Source organism: Pteronotus mesoamericanus, unplaced genomic scaffold (genome assembly GCF_021234165.1).
Source record: "Pteronotus mesoamericanus isolate MK-2021 breed Mesoamerican mustached bat unplaced genomic scaffold, CSHL_Meso_final contig_50, whole genome shotgun sequence".
Taxonomy (NCBI): Eukaryota; Metazoa; Chordata; class Mammalia; order Chiroptera; family Mormoopidae; genus Pteronotus; species Pteronotus mesoamericanus.
The window spans coordinates 31,733,350-31,761,321 of NW_026555186.1; the positions used below are offsets into that span (position 1 = coordinate 31,733,350).

General features: G+C 36.5%; 1 protein-coding gene across 2 annotated transcripts in view; it reads left to right on the top strand.

Moving 5' to 3' along the window:
* The window catches only part of ZFYVE16 (zinc finger FYVE-type containing 16), a 56,297-nt gene that overhangs the window by 17,660 nt on the left and 10,665 nt on the right, over positions 1-27,972 (top strand). The window contains exons 4-15 of one of the 2 annotated variants that reach the window (XM_054578541.1): positions 433-529; positions 3,206-3,367; positions 5,577-5,719; positions 7,768-8,146; positions 9,339-9,461; positions 10,449-10,604; positions 11,148-11,372; positions 15,909-15,991; positions 17,315-17,419; positions 19,952-20,099; positions 22,179-22,259; positions 27,587-27,749. In XM_054578541.1, coding sequence (XP_054434516.1) covers positions 433-529; positions 3,206-3,367; positions 5,577-5,719; positions 7,768-8,146; positions 9,339-9,461; positions 10,449-10,604; positions 11,148-11,372; positions 15,909-15,991; positions 17,315-17,419; positions 19,952-20,099; positions 22,179-22,259; positions 27,587-27,749 — 1,865 coding nt within the window. The remainder of the gene's footprint in view (positions 1-432; positions 530-3,205; positions 3,368-5,576; positions 5,720-7,767; positions 8,147-9,338; positions 9,462-10,448; positions 10,605-11,147; positions 11,373-15,908; positions 15,992-17,314; positions 17,420-19,951; positions 20,100-22,178; positions 22,260-27,586; positions 27,750-27,972) is intronic. The other variant, XM_054578542.1, reaches the window with a different exon arrangement.

Sequence of the window (27,972 nt, forward strand, 5' to 3'; positions counted from 1 at the left end):
GTTGGCTATAGAAATAATACTACATTTTTTATTCAGCATTTTTCATCAGTAAGTTGCTGTGAGATCAGCTCTACTCTCTTAGAAAAATAACAAGTCTAGTTTTAAACGTTTTGAATAAAGAACCACAAACAGTATTTTAAATTATAAACTTATTCATTAAAGAAAATTTTTGTTCCCTTCTAATGAACAGAATTGAGTTAAAGGAATTCTCCTTATTAGAGATACAATTTTAAATTGGAAACCTCATTTAAGTAAAAGGTAAAAGCATTTTAATAACTACCTATACCTATAATGATTAGAAAAATTATATAATCAGAATAATGGTTTTTGTTTAATTAGAGTTTGGGCCTCCCCTCCCCCTACCTCCCCGGAGCTCCAGGAGGTATAAGTATGCTGGAAACAGAACCAAATTTGATATTTTATTCTTTATAGGTATTTTGTGGTGTCTGTTGTAATAGGAAGTGTAAACTGCAGTATCTAGAAAAGGAAGCCAGAGTATGTGTGGTCTGCTATGAAACCATTAGTAAAGGTGAGTAGTAACCTGACATATTTTCTTTAAGTAATTGAATATGTCTTAAAAACAATTGGATTGTGACAAAGATAAACTTCTTTATTTCCTTAAGGCGAGGACCTAGTGTTGACTTATCTGGCTTAGGTGGGACATCCCAAGGCTTGGTTTCTCTTCTTTTTGTTCCACTATCACAATTAATACTACCAGTCTGGAAAGGAAGCATTCAGTTTCTGGAGTGGCAGTTCATTAACTTTTAACAGGTACCAAGTCCCTAAATGCTGCATTTCATCTGCCTATTGTTTTTGCCATCATCATTGTTGTCATCATCATCTTAATCTAAACATTTATTGAATACCTACCAATAAATAGTATTTAATCTTATGTATTAATAGCCCATGGCAAGATAATAGTTTGTACCCTTTAGAAAATTGTAACCTAAAATGGTAGTAAAAGATAAGATAAGGTAGTGATATCTATGATTTCATAGATAAATTTATAGGACTGCCACACTATTTGTACATTTTTGTCTCATATTTTTTTCCCTTCTCAATTTTAGAATTTTGTTTGTATGTGTTTCCTATTGTCTCTCTGGCTCCCTGGCTAGCTACCATTATCAGCAATAATCTTTGTGGTCTTGAGTTCTCGCAGTTGTGTGTGTGTGTGTGTGTGTGTGTATTTTGTGTTTTGTGTTTTTTTCCTCAAATATGCATTTGTTCTTTTGAGTACTTCTTGACATTTTCTAAGATTTGTTGACAGTTTAATTCCCAGCAAATATTACTTGGGACTTTTTAAAGACCAGGACTACGTACTAGCTCAGGCAGTGCTTCCTGTTAGCCAGGAGAATAACTACATGATAATTATGTGTTTTTCTCTTTTGAATGAAGATAAATTTTTTCAGCAGTTCTCCAAAAAGCTCTGATGTGAGTCTGTTAGCTTGAGGTAAGCTGCTTTACTCCCTGCTGTTGACCTTTGTTCTGGAAGATAATAGAGTATAAATCTTTTTATATTTCCGTATTATCACCATCATTTATGAAGAAGTTAGTTTAAGTGGTTTTAGTTTTGTTTTTTCTTACACTGTTTCAATAGCCTAGAAGACAGCTGCTCATGCTGTTAGCCATGAAGGTTTGAAACATTTGAGTTGACAGGTCAGATTCTTATGTGAACATTAAAGCATGTTCTGACTGTAGAGTCCAGAAGGGGAGAAGATAGTCATTAAAGACTCTCAGTAGGGTATGGGGCTCAAGTTTTGGTTTATCAAAGAAAATATTTTGAAATGGATTTCTCTATTTAGTTATCTTTTATTTATTCTGTTTGGATATTTTATAGCATGTAATTTCATTTATGGTTCTCTTTATCATTAACTTTATACACCACAAGAAAACATAACTTATTTTAATATCACCTTTAGGGTTGAAAATGTTAGAAGTGATAATTTAAGATAATGCTATTAAATAAGAGAAGAAAGATGGCTCACGGGTTGTGAGACATTTTGTGAAGGATTAGAAGAAAAAATAGTTGAAATAGAAATTGTGGATAATGAGAAAGTTGTGCTGAGACTGTTTCAAGGCAGTATGAATCTGAATGACATTAAGTTGACTTAGGGCAAGATGGAAATTACTTTGAAATCCAGAGTAAGATGTTTGGATTTCACTTGGTTAGCAGAACCCATTTCATGAGAATGCTATCATTTGCAGTCACTTTAGGGAGGCAGTTTTAGTAGTGGCAGCATTTACAGTAGATCAGTTTGGAGATATGCTGAAGGGAGAGCTACCAGTGCTGTTGTGTGTTATTTGGATGAAAACTCATTCAGCAGTATTCAGGTACCATTCTGATTTTGGAGCTCTAGTTAAGAACAAAATAGACTCCCATTTCTCATGGAGCTTACAAATGTAGCAGAAATGGATGGACGGTAGGCAAAAAGAATATCAGATGATGCCAGTATCCTAAATGAAAATAAAAGAGTATAAGAGGGGTAGATAGTAACAGATTAGTGACAAGAGGATGTATATTTTTATAAGGTGGTCAGAGTAAGGTAATATAATATGACTTGTAAGCAGAGACTTGAAGGAAATATGAGAATAAACCTATGTGATTGTCTATGGGAAGAACATTCTAGGCAGAGAGAACAATGAGAGCAAAGACCCTATTCTTGGAGAGTACTTCTTGACTTGTTGAAAAACAAGGAGGGCTGGGTGGCTGAATCATAATGAGCGAGCAGAGTTGTAGTGAGAGATGACGGCAGATAGTGGCTGGGAAGGCCGAGGAGGTCGGGATGCAGGCTTTGTGGGGTCTTGTGAGCTGTTGTAACAATTTAAATGTTAAGTTGGGATATTAAAGGATTTTAAACAGAGGAATGGTGTAATATGATTCATGTTTTAAAAGAATCACTCTGAACTTTGTTAGAAAGAGACTCTAGGGGCACAGGGCAAAAATAGTCATTAAATAACAATAATTTTTTTTAGTAGATACCAAACATAAGCTAAAAATAATATTGAAATAACTAATTGGTCACTTATATTGTGGAAGTGGAGCGCTGCCAAAGTAAGGACATTATCTTTGTCAAGTGCCATTTCTTTTTCTTGCTAAGCCATTGATTTCTTTTTCTTTACAACTTGAAAAATAGAATATTTATCATGCTTTACTTTGAAATTCAAAAAATCAGAGATTTTAATGTTATTTTTTCCCCCTTTATAGCTCAGGCATATGAAAGGATGATGAGCCCAACTGGTTCTAATCTCAAATCTAATCATTCTGATGAATGTGCCACCATCCAGCCTCTACAGGAAACCCAAGCATCCAGTGTACCTTCACCTACAGCTTTACCAACCTCGGCCCTTAAACAACCAAATGTTGAAGGTAACTAGAAGAAAATTCTGTGTCTTAGACTAAATATAAATTATTAAAATAGAAAATTTCTATTGATGACAAGGTCTAGTGAGGAAAGAGAAACCAGACTACATATCAAAAGGAATTTTATACAGGAAACTGGTTATACATGTATATAAGAAGTAAGGAAGAGCAAAAAGTGCCATGGTCAAGTGACTCAGAAATTAGTAACAGCAGGAAGCAACTCCCATCTCTACGGCTGGAGAAACAAAAAGTGAGAGGCAGTATTACTAGAGCGCAGTGCAGGAGGACCGGGAGTTACTTGATTCTAAGACCTGGGATTCAGGGGTTGGGGTACCATGTGGCTGGTGCTGTGACCTCTGGGGGAACACCAACAGGCAAATGCTAGAACCGTCAGGGAGTCTAATAGGATTAGTGCTCAGATGATTGGAGGAGGGTTCTGGGGTTCATGTAAAGGAATACTGAAAATTGTGGGACATGCAGCTGTATCTGGTGGTGCTACAGCTTCAAGAAGCCTGGCAGGAACTAGAAACAGGAAGAATTCCTTCTCTTGTCTTCTAATCTCTTGCCAGTGACTACCATTGGTGGAATCAGACTAGAGGCAACTAGCGCAGGGGTCTGGGAGTTAGTTGCACTTTCCAGACTTGCAACCTGGCATCCAGGAGCATGAGGAAGAAGGGTAGGCTTGGGTTTGAGAGACAATAGGTAAATAACTGGCATATCTCCCTTTCTTTAAAAATCTATTTTTAAATGTATATTTTACCACAATAAAAATGTCCTATAAATCTTTGGACTCTGTTCTTTTTTATAACCCATTGTAGTTTAGGATCTTGAGTCAAGTCTGTGTACTTTTTTAAATATAAACTATTAGTCTATAACATGCTAGACAGTAACTTCAACAGCCAGTTAAAGACAAATTCAGATATTTGTAACAATTATTTAGGACTTTAGTTAATCTGTCACTTCATAATAATTTTTCATTTTTCATTATAACTTAAGGAGATTCAGTATATATAGGAATGGGCAAAAGTAGTTTTACATTTGTGAGTACATGAAATAGAATTAATAAAGCTATTGTAATAATCATAACCTGCATGTCTTTTTCTGTATGGACATCTGTAAACCTACTTTTACAAACCTCTGTATGGTTTTATGTTATAGTTCTAAAGATGAATAAATTTGTTTTTAGAAACATTTATATATTCTCTTATATTGACATCCTAAATTATTAAATTATAAAAGTATTGCAAATACAAGAAAGATACCCTATATAATAGTACACCTGTATTTCAAAAACTATACATGATTCCAGTTCTTTTGGTGTTATCTTTATTATGTTTTGGAAGATAGATATATTGATTTTTAAAATTTATATTTAAAAAAATTTTTAATTTATTGATTTCAGAAAGAGAAAAATACTGATTTGTTGTTTCACCCATTCGTGCATTCATTGGCTGCTCTCTGTGTGTGCCCTGACTGGGGATGAGTCCTGCAACCTTGGCACACGTATTAAGACGTAACCTACTGAGCTATCCCACCAGGGCCTGATTGTTATATTGTTCTAAAATCATCTGGCAGCAGTTTTCATAACCTTCCTCTGTAGATGTTTCATAATACAAGAATAAATATTTATGCTGATATCTAGTCATTTCCTCCAAATTTGGGAGAATATTAACAGATATTAATAAAGTTTAATATTATAAGAACAGAATGTATTATGCTTCTCTTGTTAAATAAAAGAAATGACCTCTGATGTACAAGTGATCCTGTTTCCTTTTTTAGACATTTTATGCCTCATTCTCTTCCTCGTATGTTTTTCTTTGCTTATCTGCCCTGCTCTGATCTAGTCCATTTTTCCTTCCTGTGTCTTAGTCCCTAAATTTTATTCAGTCTTCATTCCATATTCATAAACTTAGTTTTAATAATACAGGCTTTAAACATGCCCTGCTGTGTCTTTAAGATATAACTTCTCCTGTCCACTCCTTTTCTGATTACATGATTCCCAACGTCATGCGGCCTTTGTGTGAATTAGAAAAAGACTTCCATTCTGGGTAGATGTACATAAGGCCATTTGCAACTCTAGGCCTTTGCAACTCTGAGAATGCAGGGATTGACAATTGATAACAAAATCTTTTGAAAATGTTTTCTGACCCATTTTAGTATTAAATCATTGCAATGTTACCAAGCTAAAATGCTTTACTTTTTAAACGGAATCTAGGGTTATGTTCCAAAGAACAGAAGAGAGTATGGTTTGCAGATGGTATATTGCCCAATGGTGAAGTTGCAGATACAACAAAATTCTCATCTGGAAATAAAAGATGTTCTGAAGATTTTAGTCCTGTCTTAACAGATCTGCCCTTGGTAAGGAATCTAAAGAAGACTTGCTAATTTAATAGAATTTTATTTTGTAGATAATTCCTTATGGGATTATTAGGGTACTTCTTCTTTTTCTTTTTTTTAATGCTGTGAGCTTCCTAAATTGAGAAGTATGTGGTGTAGTGAATATATTTTAGATATTACCTTTTTCAGTGTCAAACTTTTTGGTCTCAGTATTTCTTTATGTTCTTAAAAGTTACTGAGAATGCCCAACAGCTGTAAGTTACATGGGTTACACCTGTGGATAATTGCTATGTTAATATTAAAATTGAGAAAAAATTCATTAATTAGAAAATAAACTCATTAATATAAATAATATTTGTGAAAAATTTCAAGACAAAAGTTTAGTCATAGGGATAACATTATTTTACATTTTTGGTATAATGTCTTAATAGGAGACATATTCTCATAAGTGCTTGTATATTCAGTCTGTAGTGATATACTGTCTTGATTAAATTGTATGAAGAAAGTCCTAGGACCTCACTGTCTCTCTGAATGGGTCTTGGAGACACCAGGGATCCTTGGACCACATTTTGAGAAATACTATTACAGGGACATAGAACTGAGATTTTTTTTTTTTTTAAGATTTTTACTTATTTTTAGGGAGGGAGGGAGGGAGGGAGGAAGAGAGGGAGAAAAACATCAATGTGTGAGAGAAACACCAATTGGTTGCCTCTTATACTCCCCGAACTAGGGGCTGAACCTGCAACCCAGGCATGTGCCCTGACCAGGAATTGAACTGGTGACCTTTCAGTTTGCAGTCTGGCACTCAGTCCACTGAGACCATACCAGTCAGGGAGAGAACTACGATTTAGACTAATACTTGTTTTAATAATTTTCCAAGATTTAGTAAAGTTTCTGATGGTGGTATTTCTATTTGCATTTACACGAATGTATTAGGTGTTAAATAGAAGATACATAATGTAGACTCCCAGCCCACTAAGAACTCTCATTGTAAAGTAGCAAAATGCTCATAGAAGCAGGTATTAATACATGAAATAAGAATGCTTTTATTCATTAAACAAATATTTATTGAGAATTTACTCTGTGCCGGTTACCTGGTTTATTCTCGTTACACAAATTGGACAAGATGGGTATGTATCATGCTCTGTTCAAGTTTACAAATCAAATAAATGTATACTATTTGTTAGTAAGAGTTCAGGAGCTAGATTTTACAAATAGCCATTATTACCAAAAGTGTTTCTGAGCTGGCTCCTACCCTCAATCAATATTTTAACAAAATTAAAGTTCTAAGAAGGCTAGTATGTAGTATTTTAGTTCATAAATGGTCTTGTTTAATATTGACTCATGTTTGGCCAGTCTAAAAAGAAGGGGATTTTTCCCTGGCTGGTGTGGCTCAGTGGATTGAGCGATAGCCTGTGAACCAAAGGGTTGCCAGTTCAATTCCCAGTCAGAGCACATTCCTGGGTTCTGGGCCAGGTCCCCAGTAGGGGACACTCAAGCGGCAACCACACATAGATGCTTCTTTCCCTCTCTTTCTCCCTCCCTTCCCCTCTCTAAAAATAAATAAATAAAATATTTAAAATAAAATGCAAAGGGGTTTTATTTAAGCATACTTGAGAAGTAGTTTACTACTGGTGGTTACTGTTGTGGACTATATTTACCACTCTGCTTCCTAACCACTCCCCTCCCTGTCTTTCCCCCTTTCCCCTCCCTTGCTTACCCAAGGCATTTTTTGGTTGTCATGGGAAGGAGAGCCTTTAAGTTGAACTAAGCTTGCTCACTGTGTGATGTGGTATAGGATCCTGAAGTTCTCCTTGCCAACTTTTTCCAGTCTATAAAATTAAAGTCATTACTATCTTACCTGAGCATACAGTAAAGCTAAACTTTATGCTTCTGAATTTAAAGAAGCAAAGTGGTGCCTTTTCTTGGAAAATTAGGCTTCTGAAGAATTTCTGAGCCCATTTTGGTTTTGTTTATTCTTACTAAAAAGATATGTTTGGCTGTAGAGATGCATGTTTCACAGTTGAACAGAGAGTATAAACTGATTTTTTTTATTCCCTATTTTACAGACAGTAAACACAGTGGATCACGCCCAGTCTACTACAGTTGAAAAACCAAACAATGAGATAGGAGTTCTTATAAGAAACGAGATAATTCAGAGCCCTATTTCTCAGGTTTCATCTATGGAAAAGCTGCCTATAAGCACAGGAACGGAGGGGTTACCAACTTCTGGTTCTTTTACACTAGATGATGATGTTTTTGCAGGAACTGAGGAACCATCTAGACCTACTGGTGGTGTAGTTAACAGCAGTTTAGCTGTGGCTAGTACTTCAGATTATAGGTTACTGTGTGGTATTGACAAGAATATGTACAGTAAGGTTAGCCTTCTGCCTGATGATGAGGACAGCTTGCCCCCTCTTCTGGTTGCCTCTGGAGAAAAGGGATCAGGTAGGAGTAGCAGTTATTTAAATTAAAAAAAATTTGTTTTGAGAACATAATGATGAATTTTGTTGTCTCTGATATATGAAATACATTTTTTAAACTTAGTTTGGTTGAAACATGGCTCAGTAACTTTAATTTACAAAAAAAATAATTATTATGTAAAAACAAATTCTAAAAAGATCTGGACTTTTAAGTTGAATGTGACACATTTATCACATCTGACTCTGTAGCTTAGAGACAGAAATCTAGTACAACAGGGAAGCTCACAGGCTTTTAGACCTGAAAGAATTTCCATTGTATTAGAGTTTTGATTCCATATCATTTTTTTAAAGGAGCATAGTGCCTGAAGAAAAGAATATTGGATTGGATAACAAAGCTGGAAATTTTAGTTTCTTATTGGCTGCTTAATATGTATATGACTTGAAGCATCTCTCTTTGGGCATCAGCTTCTTTTTAAAAGAAGAGAACATAGATGATCTGTAAGGTCTTTTTCAAGCTGGAGTCTGTGGCTAGCTTCTGCCTCCTCGTTATCTAAGACACATACATGCTTGTCACCCCAGGCATTATGCTGCACCCTGGAACATGAAGTGATTATGTTCTGCATATGAAATGTAGGAGAATGGAGCTTAGGACCTCTTTATGTCTGTAGGAGCTATTTCATGAACCTGGCTATAGTGGCAAAAATACCTTAAGTCCTGTTCTTTGCAGGCCATGAATATTTTTCTACTAATTGTAAAGATTTTTTGGGTTTTTTTGCCACTTGTTGTTTGACATAGGGCATATGCTCAGCAAGCAACAAGTACAACTTGGCTCTAGATTACTTTCCTAGCATTTGTGAATTTCAGAGTTTATCATTGGAGTGGCTGGCAGACTGGAATCCACTTTACAAAAATGTTTGTTTTAAAATTTTAAAGGTTTGAAATTATATAAGTATGCTGTAGTCAACATTTTTTGTATATATACAACATATCAGGATTTATATGTACTATAATATTAATATTTTTACATAAGTAGAAAAGTAAAAAATGAGTATATGACAGTTGTCCAGGGTATTGATTGACTTTATAGAATGTGGTTGCTTTTGTTTAAATTTAATCAAGCCATTGGTGGATTTCTAAATCTGTTTTTTTTTTTCACTGCAAGCATATTTAACAGGAAGTTGTATTTATTCTAATTATATGTCATTTTCATGATTTAGTGCCTGTAATAGAAGAACACCCATCTCATGAGCAGATCATTTTGCTTCTTGAAGACAAAGATTTTCATCCTGTTACATTTATCCTAAATGCTAATCTACTCGTGAATGTCAAGTTAGTACTTTGTAAGTAGTGATTCATCTTTTTTTGTCTAACTGGTAAGCAGGATTTCTGAGTTAATTACATCTTCGGATTAGATTTTTTTTTAAGGTTTTATTTTATTTATTTTTAGAGAATGGAAGGGAGGGAGAAAAAGAGGGAGAGAAACATCAATGTGTGGTTGTCTCTTGCAAGCCCCCCACTCGGGCCTTGGCTTGCATCCCAGGCATGTGCCCTACACTGGGAATCAAACCCTTTGGTTCACAGGCTGGTGATCAATCCACTGAGCCACACCAGCAAGGGCAGATTTTGACTGTCAGTCATGGAAAATAGGCAGCACTGGATATTGGTTTTTTAGCCAAATATGAATATAAATAAATTTTGCAAATTTATATGCAGCGGGACTTAAAATACAAACTTACAGATTTTTACTAGTGTCCTTCAGTAAGTCCTATGTTAAGGTCATGGGCTCACAGCTGTGCTTTGATGCTCATGATACATTTAACTATATTTCATATAGCCTTTAAATAGAAAGTTGGTAATTGAAATAAACAAGAATTCTGATTTAGTAACACTAAAGACAGTTTAAAGTCAGTGACTTGTGACCTAATTAAAAGTAAGGAAGTACGTAATCTTCAGTAATAAATAATCCTCACTAGTCAACAATGCATCTCTCAGCTTTTCATTCTCTTTGGAACTAACCTGATTCTTACCCACTACATTTCAGCATATTAGTGCATCTTTTATTTTAGTGTTATTTATTAAGTGACTCCATAAGGTAATCTTTCATCTTTTCTCTTTTTTACATTAATCTTATACAATTCAATTTAAATATTTTGTGAGGAGAACTCTGGGAAAATAAGGAATTTGAAAATTGTGCTTCATGCAAAGGACATTATATTTAGTTTTTTTGGTTAATAAAAGTTGCGCTTCATGCAAAGGACATTCATTATATTTAGTTTTTTTGGTTAATAAAAGTTGACATTTATAGTTGTATGCTTTTATCACTTAAGATTCCTCAGACAAATATTGGTACTTCTCAACCAATGGATTGCATGGCTTGGGACAGGCAGAAATTATTATTCTATTGTTATGTTTGCCAAATGAAGATACTGTTCCTAAGGACATCTTCAGACTATTTATCTCCATATATAAGGATGCTCTGAAAGGTATAGCTTTTTATTTTGCTGTTCAGATTAGGGGATGGATAAATTAATTAAAAACATTTATGCTTTTGGCTATGCTAACTGTACTAAAGATTTATTTTGTGAAGCAATTATTGTTTTCTTTGATCTTAATAATTATTTTCAGTCTCCTTAACGCTAGCATTTTATGTAATTAGTGTCTTTACACAGGTTTTTAAAGTGAAAATATATTTGCCTTCTTGATTTTTTTATGTGTCTATATTTTTCTTACTGTTTGTATAAGATTGGGGCACATGTGGTTTTTCACTTGACCATGCAGTAAGGAGAAAAAATTTTAAATGTAGCTTATGGTTAGAAACATTTTCAAATTTTTGTTCACAGTTCCCTATTTCCAGGGGTAACTGAGCTTTGTGCACACAAGGTATTTAATAGATGTTTCTTCAAGAGTGGAAATAAAAAAAATAAATTCTACATTGCCTTTATTTAAGAAAGTTTGTATTGGGACGTTCAAACTCAGAATGCCTCTTTAAAACAATTAAAATCTTTTTTAAATTATTTTATTTCCAGGAAAATACATAGAAAACTTGGACAATATTACCTTTACTGAGACTTTTCTCAGTAACAAAGACCATGGAGGATTCCTGTTTATTACACCTACTTTTCAGAATCTTGATGATCTCCCATTACCAAGTAATCCTTTTCTCTGTGGAATTCTTATTCAGAAGCTAGAGATTCCCTGGGCAAAGGTTTTCCCTATGCGTTTAATGTTGAGATTGGGTGCAGAATATAAAGGTAAGTTTTACATTACTAAGTTAAATTTCATAGGTTCAGACAGACTGAATGAAAATAAGAATTTCAGGGATATCATTAAAATCAAATTTTTAATGGATTAATGGGACCACTCTTTTTTCGGTGTACTTTTAAGATTCCAAAACAACCTTCCTCTACTACCAAATTAGTCTACAAAACCTTGGTATGTCATGAAGTTTCTACATGTTAATGATTATTATATTAACTTACCTTAATATACTTCAAAATATACTTTTTGAATTTCAGAACAAAACATAGAAAACCTTGAAAAGTTTTTTTAAAAAGTAGGTACTGTAGGGAGTTCATTTTATGTAGCCTATGTACTAAGAAGGTAAATTATTGCCCCTTTCAATTTGTGTACATTCTAGAGCCAAACATAAAGGATTTTTGGGTTATCAGTGTTATTGACTATAATCAAGATTTAACTATTTTTAGAGAAGGAAATAACTTAAAAATAGTGGTCGCCATCTTTATTAAGCTTGAGAGTCCTTTTTCTTATTTTTATATTCCTGACATTTAGTTTATCATCCAAAAGTGATGCAGACTGTATCATTTATGTATTTGTGGGCGTGTGTGTGTGTGTGTATTTGAGTGTAAGTTTGTGTGTATCTTTACATATCTACCATTGACACAATTGGAGATTCTAAAGCTGTTATGATATAATGGTCCAGGTTTATATGTATGAGGATATCTAAGTTGAAATTATTTCCAGAGTTAAATTTTTGAATTCCCACCACCCTTCCTTTATCCTTCTTTTCAAGAAATTATTTATTTATTGCATGTGAAGTATACCATGTCTAATGAAATTTTATACATTTGATTCTAATGTAATTTAATAAGTATTTTTTGGAGGAGAATTAAATATATGGAAGTTATAAAGTGATCATTACTATTTCAAAGTGGACAGAAATGGTGAAAGAGATACTTATTTAAATCCCTCCATTTGGCAAATTTATTAAACTGATTTTTGAAGAGTCCTTATGATTTAGGATTTAAATGTGATGCTATGAAGTTGTATAAAAAGTAACAAAATTTAATTTTATCTTAGGTTTTGTGCTGTGTGAACCAAAGAACTTAAGAATTTTCATTCTGAGCCAAACATGACATCCATTCAATCTAATACTTTGTCTCTGATACTAACATTTGTGAGGAGGGAACGTGGACTCTGATCCTGCAGAGCCCATCCTGGGGTCATCACGGATGGGGGAATAAAATAAGTCATTACAGACATGTTTCTTTCTGTCTGCCAGGAGGGCCGTGATACTTCCTTCTAGTGGAGAAAGCCCCGAGCCCTTCTTTTTAAGTGGCTTTTATTGAGAACTGTATGCGCAGGGGTATACAGCAAAGCTCGTAGATCACTGTCAAAAGGCTATGTTTACAGAAAATAGATAGAGATTATAGGTAACAATTGAAGGAACACAAGAGATTTGCCTCAGGTTAGGGTATCACCCACTCAGCCCTGAAATCTGGGGAACTGATCGCATTCTATGCTCAACCCCAAACATCAGTACTCATTAACTTGAGGGTGTTCTTAGCAAGGTAAGTTTCATAGGTTCTGATGCATTCCTTTTCCAGGCCTAATTGTCCCTGGGAACCTCCTGATTCAGTTTAGGACTGCGCCTGCCTTTAGTATTATTTCAAGCCTCAGCCAGGCAGGTGGGGCAGAGCTGCCAAGAGATACAGAGACTTCTTTCAGATAGAATGAGGACTCTGGCCGTGTCAAAGCTGGGTGTTGGAGGGTGAGGGTCTTTTGCCCTTTCTTCATGTCCCCCAAGTTCTTCCCTGATGCCCATGTGGCTGTGCCTGTCTTAGGCTGCTCCTGCCATCGAGTGGTCTTACCCATCACTGACTAACCAGCCATCCTCCAGGGCCAAGCAGGGTGATGTGAGGGAGGCAGGGGCTGTGTCCCTGCCAGGGGGACAGGTTTTGTCTCCTTGGTGGCCTATTTTCCCAAGGCCTCCTTGCTTAGCTCTAGCCTTGGGGCTCTGTCACCTGTCGTTGAGGCTACAGTCCCTGAAACCGTCCAGGCGGGACGGTTCCCACGTATTTGAATGCTATTTTTATGGAAAGTTAGATCATATACTAGCTAATCTTAAGTAATTATGGAACACAGAGCCTGTAAGGTTGGCTAGTTTTGGGCCTGTGTCACTTCTCGATACTAAGTTTGTTTTTCACACACTGAGAGGAAAATCATGGAGCAATAGGAAGGACTTCTCAGAAGATACACAGGGGCTGGAGCTGCAAAGCAGTGATAGCTCTTTAGGGGTGATGAGGTTCAAACCAGCAGTTACACTTAGAAGTTAGCTGGTCTCAGCTGTTTTCTGAGTTCTTTATGTTCTGCTGGATTTTGGTATTTTGGTGTTATTGGTAACCATGCTTCTTCCCCTCCCTCCCCCTTCCCTCCCCCTTCCCTTCCCTTCCCTTGTCTTCTCCTTTCCCTTCCCCCTTCCCTTCCCCCTTTCCTCGCCCCTTCCCTTTCCCTTCCCGTCCCCTTCCTCCCCTTCCTCCCCTCCCTCCCCTCCCCCCACCCTCCCTCCCTCCCGTCCTTCCTTCTTTCGAAAAGATTTTATTTCTTTCTTTATTTTTAGAGAGGAGAAGGAAGGGAGAAAGAGAGGGAAAGAAACATCAATATGTGGTTGCCTCTCACTCACTCCATGCTTCTTTAGACATGAACTTGGTAGTTCGGTGTGGTATGGTTGTGTGTGTATTTATTTTGTTATAGCGATAATGTACCTATGAAAAAGTTAATGACAGAAATTAGAGATCCATGACTAAAAACTGAAAATAACTCTCTGAAATTTGTAATTTTTGAATGGGATTATTTGTTTTATGTTGAGATCATTTAGTTGGAATATCATTAAATGTTGGATTAGATGATTTATGAGGTCCCTTCGTAGCTGACAAGATGTCATTCTAAGCCATAACCTTTTGAAAATAGTGTTTTAAATAAAATTATCTCTATCAAGTTAACAAGGATGTTCCCTCATTCATCAGAGATAAAGTAAAAAGTCAGCATTTGCCTTAACCATATTATTTATCATTTTAATGTCTTTTATCATTATGTGTTATGTTTTTTCCAGTCTATACCCTCTGCCCTCCAAATAATTTAGTTATCCTTTTAAAAACTACACAATGTGTTTGTAATAGCAAAGATGTGAGTTACACTGACTTAAGTTTTTAAAACAGATAATATCAAGTGTGTTTTCTTAGAATTTTAAGGAAGTATATTTGTATACTGGGTATTAGAAAGATTTGTTTGTTCATCACCTAAGCTGAGGTTAAAAATGTTTCCACTTTTTATCATCATATAAATAGTCTTATCTTCCTTTTTTCACCTTTCTTTTTCTTCTAGAGGTCCTGCTGCATTGCCAGCAAAGTACTTTCTTTGTTTTTGGTGTGCAATATTTATAGTGCCCTAAAGAAAAAGAAAAGTAGTTAGGTGACAGACTCCATGTCCCTTCTCATTCTCTGCATTAATTTCTCTGGTTCTATGTACTCCTTTTATCATGTTGACTGAAGAACTATTCAAATTTACTATATAAAGCCATAAATGAGCATAGTTGAATGTTTAATTGTACATGCCTTTAAAATTGTTTAAATTATTGATTTAAGAGAGAGAAACATTGATTTTTTGTTCTACTTACTGATGCATTAATTGATTGATTCTTGTATGTGCCTGACCAGAGATCAAACCTGCAACCTTGACGTTTGTTTCAGGATGACACTTTAACCAACTGAGCTACCGAGTCAGGGCCATGCCTTTAAAATCTTTAACTCTTCATATTTCTTTTTAAATTACCAGAACATTATTGAGGGGGCGGTGTCTAGCCAATTATTGTAATTTTGCAACTGTCATAATTTTATAGAAACATGTGGTGAGAAGATTAAATGCTTTGGAATCAGGCAGGCCTTGTTTCAAATGTTCCACCAGTTACTAAGTTAGTCACCGCAGGCAAATTTATTAATGTCCGTGTATCTACTTTCCCACTTGCACAGTAGGGCTAGACATACTTGCTTCATCAGGTTGTTACAGGGTTTAAATAAGATAATGTATGTGAAGTTCCCAGTTCAGTGTGGCACCTAGTAGATAAGCAGCATAGTTTAATGTCATCTGTTACTTTCCCCAAAGAAATAATGGGGGGCCGGGGTATCCATACTGTTTGGAAAATAAGAATTAAAGATAATTGCCTGGGCCAGTGTGGCTTAGTTGGTTGGAGCATTGTCCTCCAATGTAAACTGTAAACTTGAAGGGTCATGGGTTCGATTTCTGGTCAGGGCACATGCCTGGGTTGCAGGTTCAGTTCCCAGTCCGGTGTGTACAAGAGGCAACTGATTGATGTTTCTCTCTATACATCGATATTTCCCTCCCTCTCTGTCCCTCCCTCCTCTCTAAAATAAAAATGTCATCAGGTGAGGATTTAAAAAAATGAAAATCAAAGGTAATAAATTCAAGGGTTTTGTTGTTTTTTTTTTTGTTTTTTTTTTTTACTGTAACCAGTTTTCCTTTCTCATGTATAGCATACCCTGCTCCTCTAACAAGTATCAGAGACCGAAAACCTCTTTTCGGAGAGATAGGACACACTATTATGAACTTACTTGTTGTGAGTAATTGCACTATTTTATTGTGTTATATTGTTACTTTAAAAATGTGTTTAGATGGGGAAGGATTGGGGGAGGGAGGAGGGGGTGGGTGGGGCAGGGGAAAGTGGTGGCTGGAAAATGGAAACAAATGTATTTGAACAATAAAAAAAATTTAAAAATGAAAAATGTATTTAGAAAATTTTACACACTTATGTTTTCCTATTTTAATTTGGCATGTTTGGTGTAATGAAAGTTTACTTATAATAAATCCTAATTTATTTAACATAAATGGGCTGTTTTTAATGAATTGCTTTTCAGATGAACACATCTCCTAATTTATATGTAACTGATTCTAATTGCCTTTCAATTTGATGGGAGTACCCCTTTTCCAACAGAATCCTCCTAAGCCGCTGCGGAGGGGGAAATAAGTCGTTCCAGACACTCTCGGTCGGCCAGGAAAAGGGGGTGGTGATTCCCTCTAGTGGGGAATGCCCCGAGCCCTTCTCCAGAAGTGGCTTTCATTGAGAATGATAAGCGCAGGGGTATACAGCATGCATGCAAAGCCTATCAGTTTACTTCAGAGGGGTATAGATAATAAATTGAAGAAATACAGAGGTTTGTCCTAAATCAAAGTCTGTTAGACAACTTGGCGCCAGAGGCTCATTAAGGCACAGTTTTCGGGGCTCAGAAATTATCTCCTGATGATGAAGTAAAACACCTGGTTTTTCCTTGTCAGGACAGTGCGAAGCAGAGCAAGCTTCAGTGGATACAGTGCATTCTTTCGTGGGACTGTAGTTCCCAACACAGAAAATGGTCCCCAACAGCAGTTCATTCTGCTGCAGTGCTTACACATTTAAGTAATGTGAGATCTACACAGATGTTGAAGCTTTTGAAAATTTAGTAAAAAAGCATTAGTAAAGTCATTAAGTTTGGTGATTGTGAGCAAAGCGTGGCCTGTTTCCTCATTTGCTTTAGGAAGGATTGGCACAGATGATGTTTCAGGTTCCTTCACACCCCCGATTTCTAAAGTTTTGTGTGTAACTTTTACCAGAGCAAAGTATTTCAGTGAACTTAATTTTATTTGTAATATTCAGTTTCAAGACCTATTTGGAAGATCTTTAACTATAAAGAAGAATCCTTCCTGAGAATGATACTCTTTATTACTGTTGTGGAATAGCCAGAAGGATTAGTTGTTTTTTTAAGTTGGTACTGCTTTTTACATGGCATTTTCACAGTTATGTATCACAAGCCTCAAAGTGATGGATACTCTGAAAAGATTTAATAAATGGGTAAATGTGCCTGGATAACAGTTTAAGGTTTATAGAAATATTTTTTTTATATAGGACCTCCGAAATTACCAGTATACCTTGCATAATATAGATCAGCTATTGATTCATATGGAAATGGGGAAAAGCTGCATAAAAATACCTCGGAAAAAATACAATGATGTAAGTATAACTGCTTTATTCAAATTTTGAAGTAATTACTGACCATTATATTTCTTTAGAAGTGTGTCAGAGTAAATTTGTTTTGCATCAGACTGTTCTAATATACGAGGTCTGTCTGAAAAAAGTCCAGCCATTGTTAATATAACAAGAACAGTTTGCATAATACTGACATAGCCTGGCAGCCAAGAAGAGTGGACTGGAATGTGCATGCGTGAAGAATGGCGACTTCACAGTACTAGGCAGTAGGGCAGTAGACGCAGTTGAGTGAGTTTGTGTACTGTGGCCGTCACATTCAAAATGACTGAGTGAATAGAGCAACAAATCTGCATCAGATTTTGCATTAAGCTTGAATACTCCTCTGTGGAAACTATTTGGATGGTGATTGGCAGCTTCATCACAACAACACACCTGCTCATGCAGCACGTCTTGTGCAGAATTTTTTGGTGAAACATTAAATCACCAGGGTGACTCAGCCCCCCTACAGCCCAGATTTGTCACCCTGCGACTTCTGGCTTTTCCAAAAACTAAAATCACCTTTGAAAGGGAAGAGATTACAGTCTGTTGATGAGATTCAGGAAAGTACAGTGGGGAAGCTGATAGCGATTGGGAGGACTGTGTGAGGTCCCAAGGTGCCTACTTTGAAGGGGAGTGAAGTGTCATCTTTATATGTACAGTGTTTCTTGTAGCTTGTATCTTCTTCAGTAAATGTCTATTTTTCATATTAGATGGCTGGATACCTTCTGGTGGGCCTCATACAGTGGCAAAATATAATATTTTTGAAATTTCAGATTTGTTTCCTAATAAGGCATTTGTTTAATCCTGTTTTTTCATCTAATACATTTGTTTCTATCACATTCTTAGGGAGTTGTCCAAACCAAAGTGTGATAATTATTGAAGTTGGTCAGAAATGTGACACTGAATTAGTGTAACTGATTAAGGCATAAAATGTGAAAAGTGTTTTCTAGATGAATGTTTTTTGCTTTGAATTGTCTTTATTCTTTTTATTGTTCAGTTATAGTTGTCCTGCCTTTTTCCCCATTGCTCTCCCCTACTCCATCCCCCCCAACTCTTACAGTCAGTACCCCGCTCCCATTTTCCATGCCCATCAGTTATCATGTTCCTTTGTTTTCCTTTTCCCCCTCTTTCCCCTGTTATTCCTTTTTCCCCTCCCCTCTGGTCACCGTCAGTTTGTTCTTTATTTCAATGTCTCTGGTTCTGTTTTGCTCATTTGTTTGTTTTGTTTATTAGGTTCCACTTACAAGTGAGATCATATGGTATTTGTCTTTCACCCCTTGGCTTATTTCACTTAGCATAATACTCTCAGGTTCCATCCATGCTGTTGTGAAGGGTAGGAGTTCCTTCTTTCTGCTGTGAAGTATTCCATTATGTAAATGTACCACAGTTTTTTGATCCACTCCTTTACTAATGGTCACTTAGGCTGTTTCCAGCACTTGGCTATTGTAAATTGTGCTGCTATGAACATTGGGGTGCATAGCTTCTTTTGAATTGGTGATTCAGAATTCTTAGGGTGTAGTCCCAGCAGTGGGATCGCTGGATTGAAAGGCAGTACCGTTTTTAGTTTTTTGAAGAAATTACATACTGTTTTCCACAGTGGCTGCACTAGTCTGCATTCCCACCAACACTGTACTAGGGTTGCCTTTACTTCGCAACTTTGCCAGCACTTGTTATTTGTTGATTTATTAGTGAGGGCCATTCTGACTGGTGTGAAGTGGTGCTCAATGTGGTTTTAATTTGCATCTCTCTAATTGGCTAGTGATGTTGAGCGTTTTTTCATGTGTCTATGGGCCCTGTGTATGTTCTCCTTGGGGAAGTGTCTGTTCAGGTCCTTTGCCCATTTTTAAATTGGATTATTTGTCTTTCTGGAGTGGATTCATGTGAGTTCTTTATATATTTTGAAGATCAAACCCTTGTCCAAGGTATCGCTGGCAAATATGTTTTCCCATACAGTTGGTTCCTTTTCCATTTAGTTGATGTTTTCTTTAGCCATGCAGAAGCGTTTTAGTTTGATGTAGTCCCGTTTGTTTATTCTTTCCTTTTTATCCCTTGCCCTAAGGGAACTATTGCCCTAAGGGGAGTGAAAATACTGCTGCGTGGGATATCTGAAATTTTCCTGTCGATGTTTTCCTCTAGGACTTTTATGGTGTCATGATTTATATTTAAGTCTTTTATCCATCTTGAGGGGTTTTTTTTTAAGATTTTATTTATTTATTTTTTATAGAGGGGAAGGGAGGAAGAAAGAGAGGGAGAGAAACATCAGTGTGTGGTTGCCTCTTGAGCACCCTCTACAGGGGACCTGGCTTGCAACCCAGGCATGTGCCCTACACTAGGAATCGAACCTGCGACCCTTTGGATCGCAGGCTGGTGCACAATCCACTGAGTTGCACAAGCCAGGGCCACCTTGAGTTTATTTTGGTGTATGGTGTAAGTTGGTGGTTAAGTTTCATATTTTTGCATGTACTTGTCCAGGTCTCCCAACACCAACTAAATGAGTGTGCGGTTTTTTTTTTCCAGGTAATGAAAGTAATAAATTCTTCTAATGAGCATGTCATTAGCATTGGAGCTAGTTTTAGTACAGAAGCAGATTCTCATCTAGTCTGTATACAGAATGATGGAGTTTATCAAACACAGGCCAACAGTGCCACTGGGCACCCGAGAAAAGGTGAGTATTGGTTCCTAGTGTTGATCCATTAAAACACTTCAATAAGTAGAATTCTTTCAAAGAGGAAATATATATATCTTATTTATTTCCTGAATTGATGATAAAACAATATGCTGTAAAATCTTATCTACATGACATTATAAAATTGCTCCTAATTTGAGTTTTTCTTTTGGGCTACATTAGCTTTAAAGATTTGGAGCACTGTATATATACCTTCATACTTGTATGTCCCCTTTGGTGGGATCCTTTTTTTCCCATTATTTCTGTCTAGAATGAGGTTTATTTCACCTTTTTTTACTCTTTGCTCCAACCCTATTAATAGGAGCACACAGTAGATACGAATGTAGACTAATTTATAAAACTGTAAGTGGTTAGGGACAGAAAATGGTAAAGGTGGTAGAGGAAACAGCATGCGTGACATTACTCTCAGTTCTGGCTAATGGCCCCAGAGACTGCTGTGATTACCAGACCCTTGCAGTAGAGGGCCTAACAAATGGAAAGTAAAGTGGAAGTACACTGTAAATTAATACATGATTATAAAATTACACACTTAAAATAGTCTTGACATCTGTCTGCTAATAAAATTTTTTCTTCTGATTATAAAAGTGATACATACTCATTTGTAGTAAGCTTGGAAAATATGTTTTAAAAGAGTAGTAAAAGCAAAGTAAGTCAATATATGGCCATTGTTGACATTTCTGCTGTATTTACTTTTTATATTTATATGTTATATAGATGATTTTATACTGAATATTCACACTTTTGTATTGTGCTTTTCTCACTTGACGTGTCACTGATACTTTTGACATTAAAATTTAACAACTATTTAATATTTGTCAAATAGGTATATATTTATATTGTATAAGTTAAAAAGTTATAAATATTTATAGTACAAAGTCTCTTTTCCTCCCTTGACCCTCAGGCTACCCTTTTCTCCTCCCCACAGGCAACCAAACCAGTGTTACCAGTTTCTTCTATATCCTGTCTGAGACATTTTTGTTTGTATGTTTATTTAAGCAAACACACTCACACTCACACACACACACTCTCTCTCTCTCTCTCTCTCTCTCTTTCTTTCTCCCTCTCTCCCCCCTTTCTTCCATCTTTTTTTTTAATTGAAAACAGATTTAATAATTTAAGGCAAACCGTCAGTTGTCATTGTCTACCTGACAATTAAAAATGTGGTCCTACACATATTGAAGACATACACTTGATGAAATATCTATTCCTAGAAAGAGAAAAAATGGGGCAAGTTGTTTAACCTTAACTGCCCTATTTCTCTATCTGTACTATGGATATATGTTATTTGGGGATACTATTTAGGTTTTCTGTATGTGTGTGCTTTCTGTGTTTTCTATTTTCACCTCCCTCATTCAAATATCTCCCTGGCTTATTTTTCAGGGGAGGTTTGTGATTTTTTTTTTAAATAAGTTTGAGTCTAAGAAAACAAAGATTTCCTGGGCCAAGACCTCTTCTACTTTTTTAAATAAGTTGTAACATTTGTTCCATAATGCCCCTTGCTTTTTCTTAACACATTTTGAATATTATTCTATGTTGGTATATAAAAAATTTTCTCATTCCACATAACTTTCCACTTTATATGTATATGTCATTTAATTGCCCCTTACTGATGGACATGACTTTTATCAATCCTTGGCTGGCTCTTTATAAAAATATACTGTGAATAACCTTGTACACATGCCATTAAATTCTATAAATGGAATTGGTGTATTAAAGGATACATGTATTTGAAATTTTAATAGGTAATTATCAAGTTGTCCACCCAGAGAGTATTCCGATTATGCTCTCACCAGTAGTAGATGTTCATTTTCTCATACCCTCCCTGATACGGACACACATATTTTAAATAGTACAATAGTCCATCACTTATTAGGTACAAACATTAAATTACCTTTATGCAATATTTACCTTAATTTTGTTTATTAGCTTTTTAATATAAGTTGTTGGGGGCATGGCATTTATCAGGTACTTAAAATGTGCTGTGCTCCACATTTTACATTTAACAAATACCATATAACATAAAATAGGACAAGTTAAAATATAATTTTTTTAAATCAGTGACAGGTGCAAGTTTTGTGGTATTCAATGGAGCTCTAAAAGCATCTTCAGGATATCTTGCTAAGTCCAGCATAGTTGAAGGTAAGAGTTTCATCTTTAAGATTGTTGTAATGTAAAGATGTTTTCCATTTCTTTTTGTAAATGTATTTGGTAGTTATGTAAAAGAATATATGTAAGTTATGAGGTTATATAAAAGAATATATGTAAGTACCACAAACTTCTGTGAAATCATTATGCAGCCCAAAAACTGGAACATGACCAATATTTGAGTCTATTTATACCTTCTCCTTCCCTCTCCAAAAATTAACTATTAGACCAAATACTGTTTCTCATTCTCTTGCTTATTTTTTTCACACTATATAAACATATGCCTAAATACTATATGGTTTATTTATGCTTATTTGGGAGATTTATAAAAATGATATTCTTCAAATAGCCTTATGGAACTTAGTATTTTCATGTGACATTATGTCTCTAAAATTTATGCAGATTGTTGCCAACAACTGTAGCTTGTTTGTTTTCAGTGCTATTAAATATTTTATTTTGTGAATGTATGACAATTTACCTTTTAATCATGGACCTCTGGGTTGGTTTTCTTTTTTTACTATTATGAACAATGGTGCTAATAGCATTCTTATTGGTGTGAGCTGACATTGGGCACATGTCTAAGAGTTTCTCTAGAGTATAGCTCCAGGAGTGGAATTTCTAGGCAAACAGATTAGAAAATGTTCAACTTTATATGATAATGCTAAATTATTTTCATCAGAATATATAGGATTTCCCATTGATATATATTTTCTTCAAACAGTTATTTTTAAAATTGTATTTTATTGATTATGCTATTGCTGTTGTCCCCATTTTTCTCCCTTTGGCCCCCTCTGCCCAGCACACTCCACCCCCTCAGGCAGTCCCCACACCATTGTTCATGTGCATGGGTCATGCATATAATTTCTTTGGCTTCTCCATTCCCTATGCTGAACATTACATCCCCATGAATATTGTGTAACTACCAATTTGTGCTTCTCAATCCCTTCTCCTTTTCACCTATTCTCCCAACCCCCCTACCATCTGGTCGCCATCAAACCATTCTCTGCATTTATTCTGTTTCTGTTCTGTTTGTTTGCTTTGTTTGTTTTTTAGATTCAATTGTTGATAAGTACATATTTATTGCCATTTTATTGTTCATAGTTTTGATATTCTTCTTAAATAAGTCCCTTTAACATTTCATTTAATAATGTTTTGATTATGATGAACTCCTTTAGCTTTTTCTTGTCTGGGAATCTCTTTATCTGCCCTTAAATTCTAAATGATAGTTTTGCTGCATTGAGTGATCTTGGCCGTAGGTCTTCAAAAATACCACTTTGAATATTTCTTGCCAGTCTCTTTTAGCCTGTAAAATTTACTTTGAAAAATTAATTGACACTCCCGTGGGAACTCCCTTGTAGTTATCTACCTGCATTTCTCTTGCTGCCTTTAAGATTCTCTCTCTTTAACCTTTGGCATTTTGATTATTCTGTGTCTTGGAGTAGGTCTCTTTGCATCCATCTTGTTTGGGACTCTGTGTTTCCTGGGCTTGCATGTCTGTTTCCTTCACCAAACAAGGGAAGTTTTCTTTCATTGTTTTTTTCAAAAAGATTTCCAATTTCTTGTTCTTTCTCTTATCCTTTTGGCACCCCTATAATGTGACTGCTGGAACACTTGAAGTTGTCCCGGAGGCTCCTTATACTATCCTTGTTGTTTTGGATTCTTTTTTCTGTTTGCAGTTCTGGTTGGTTGTTTTTTGCTTCTTTATGTTCCAAATCATTGATTTGATTCTTGGCTCCATCCACTCTATGATTGATTCCCTGTAAATTGTTCTTTATTTCAATTAGTGTATCATTCATTTCTTACTAAATCTTTTTTATGCTATTGAGGTCCTCATTAAGTTCCTTGAACATCCCAATAACCAGTGTTTTGAATTCTGCATCTGATGGATTGTTTATCTCCATATTGTTTAGTTTTTTTCCTGGAGTTCTGATCTCCTCTTTCATTTGGGCCATGTTTCTAGGTCTTTTCATCTTGGCAGCCTCCATGTGTTTGTTTCTATGTATTAGGTAGAGAAGTTATGACTCTTGTCTTGGTAGTGTGGCCTAGTATAGTAGGTCACCTGTAGGGTCCAAGAGCACAATCTCCCCTATCACTCAAGCTGGGTACTTGAGTTGTGCCCTCTGTGTGGGCTGAGTACACTGTCCTCTTGTAGTTGAGCCTTGATTGCTCTTGACAGGTCAATGGGAGGGATTTACCCAGGCCAATCAGCTGCCAGGATTAGCCATGACCACTGACCATCAACTTCTGCTCTCTGGGGGGGATCAGCTGTGCAAGAGGCACACTGCACATGGCAGGGCTTACTTCAGTAGGGCTCTGGTGCCCACTTGTGTTCTGTCTGGTGCCACCTGGCATAAGCTATAAAGCGATCTTCAGCTGGCTGCTTCTTGTGCTGGACTTGGAGGTGCCCTAGTGAGGCCAGACTGTGAACCAAGGTCAGCTGCTGCTAGTGCCGGGCCTGGGGCCACTTAGCAAGGTACGAGGGGCTTGCTGAGACCAGCTGCTACTTGTTTGAGAGGATTTAGGAAGATCAGAAGCATGAGCCAAGGCAAGTCATTCATATGGAAAATCCACTGTAACTGTTTGGGTGGGCCCGTAAGTAAGTCTGGTAGGGCTGAGTCTTAGGGAATCACCAGGGTGGGGAAACAGTGTGAGGTAGGTTGATGGAGTCTCAGATATGGTGTCCGCCACGCTCTGTGGGCTGTGGTGGGAGGTCTCAGAAGAGGAGCAATGGCCTCTGTCAGCAGTTCTTTCTTAAAGAAAGCTGTCCCCCATCTCTCACCCTGATGCCAGACACTTCAGTGCTTCCCGGTATGCCAGTGGTGCTTCTCAAACTTCTGCCTGGGTGCTGGAACTTACCCGAAGTGAGTTCGAGTAAGTCTGTGTGTGGGCCCTTTAAGAGGAACTGCCTGGGAATCCAGCAGTCTCTTCCATTGATTCCATCTCTACTGATCTGTACAGCCAGAATCCACGGGGACTTATCATCCCAGCAGTAGAACCCTGGGCTGGGGGGCCTGGCCCGGAGCTGGGACCTTGGGTGTGGGATCAACCCATTCCATGTCTCCATATCTCTACATCTCTGCCTCTCCTTCCGGTCTGGGTAGATGTGGTGTCTTATTCTGTGGATGCAATACCTCCATTTAACTTGATTTCTGCTGGTTCTAGTAATGGTTTTTCTATAGGTTAGTTGTAATTTTGATGTGGTTGTACAAGGAGGCAAGCTATGTTTACCTAGGCCACCATCTTGGAGATCTCTTGATCAAACGTAATTTTATCAGACTACTTAATTTGTGTCAGTCTGGAAGGTATCTCTGAATATTATCATTATTAACATACCCCTAATAAGTAGAGCATCGTATGACCTCCTTACTGGACATATATGTTGCCTTTTCTGTGAAATGCCTGTTCATATCTTTTGCCCATTTTTCTGTGTGTTGTATCTTTTTTGTTAACTGAATTTAGTTACATAGTCTTTTATATATTTTAGATATCCTCCACCATTTTATAGTGTAATTTTAATAGGTCTTCATTTTAATGCAATATAGTTTATTAATTTTTTATAGTTAATGCTTTTTATTTAAGAAATGTTTCTATCCTGTGGTTAAAAAGATGTTCTCTTGTTCTGACCTCAAAGAATTAAAGTTCTGCCTTTAAAAAATAAATAAAAAAAGGTCTGCCTTTTATATGTGAGTCCTTAATTTATGTGGACTTTATTATAGGTATGTGTAAGGCAGGGATCCATTGACACTCTTCTGCATTTGAATAGGAATTGACCCAGCATCAGTGATTTAATTCTTTTAATGACGGAGGTTTTTACTTGTACCACCTCCTACACCAAGTGTGTCGGTTTTTTTCCTCACCTCAACTAGTTTTCTAGTTTTCTGACACCAACTGGGTGTCCAACAATTCAATTAAATTCTGACATTAACTACACAGAGATATATATAGCACAGACCCCACAGGTTAAGGGCTCAGTTGCACAAGACTGCCCCCCACTTCAGATGCCACTGAGAGGTCTGGGGCCTCTCATACTTCTAACTGGCTATAAACAAGAGGATCCCACCACATCCTCAGGTTCAGTAATTGCTAGAATAGCTCACAGAACTCAGGAAATACTTTATGTTTACTGGCTTATTATAAAATATTTGTTAAGGGATATAACTCAGAAACAACCAAATGGAAGATGAGCATAGGGCAGGGTATGGGAAAGGGGTCAGGGAGATTCCATGCCCTCTCCCAGGCCTACTATCCTTCCATCGTATCACCCTTCTAGTACCTTGATGTGTTTGACAACTTGGAAGCTCTCCAGACCCTGAATTTTACTGGTTTTCATGGAAGTTTCATTATGTAGGCATGCTTGATTAAATCACTGGCCATTGCTAATTGAACTCAATCTCCAGCCCTTTTCTGCAGTTCTAGACATAGGACGCAAAGTGACCCTTACACAAAGTCTTCTGTGCCCCTTCCTCAGTGTCTTAACCCCACATCCCAGGATCCCCCGGACTGTTATTTCTGGTTTTTCAGGCCAGTAGGGCCATTGTAGGCTGAATGGATCACCATGTAGACATTGTCCCAAGAAGAGAGCCTGGGCAATTGTGCGCTCATGGTATTGCACTTCCTGCTGTTTACTACCTGAAGTAATTGCCACATACATTTTGCATAGTTTTATGGTTGATTATTATGATAGGGCTTGTTTGGTATCATAGCCAGTAGTGGAATTTTTTTTAACCATTTATTTAAAATTTTCTTTTTTGCCATTCATGGTTTTTCTTTTACTGATTTTAGAGAGAGGGGATGGGAGGGAGAGAGGGAGAGAAACATTGATGTTAAAGAGAAACATGGATTGGTTGCCTCTCGTCCATGCCCCAACTGGGGACCAAACCCGCATCCCAGGCATGTGCCCTGACTGGGAATCAAACCTGCGATCTTTTGGTTTGTAGGACAACACTCAATGGAGCTACATATACCAGGGCAAAAATTTAAAACAAAAATTTTTTTTTACCATTAAAGAAAGAACCGTTAACTTCGTGAAATAGCTTTCTTATTTCTTAATATAAAACAACCATTAAGATGATTTAACAGATGATTTAAAACATATCTAACATAGAACAAAATATGTTTGTATTTTGATACAAATTTTATGACTTAGACATATACTTTTTTCTTATTTTTTCCTTTTAAATATTGTTTTTGTTATTACAGTTGTCCCAGATTTACCTCCTTTGCCCCCCCAACCCCCATGCCCATGGATCATGCATATATGTGGCGTAGATATATAAATTTATATTTAGTAAAATAAATGTGAAACATAACTCTCATTTTAGATGGCTTAATGGTACAAATAACTCCAGAGACCATGGATGGCTTGCGGCTAGCTCTACGAGAACAAAAAGACTTTAAAATTACATGTGGGAAAGTTGATGCTGTAGACCTGAGAGAATATGTGGATATCTGCTGGGTAGATTCTGAAGAAAAAGGAAACAAAGGGTAGGGACTTTTTGTTACGAAAATGTAACTGATTTGATAGGAGGGGGAAAGATAATATTCTGTTAATAAAAATAAATATTTTATTAATAAGTACAGAGTTATACCCTGGATCTCGATGCTTATACCCCAATCAATGAATGCAGTCTGATTTTTTCAAACATGTACCTAACCAGACCCATATGTATTTTTTTGGCCAGGATGCTGTAAATTATTGAAGGGTGGT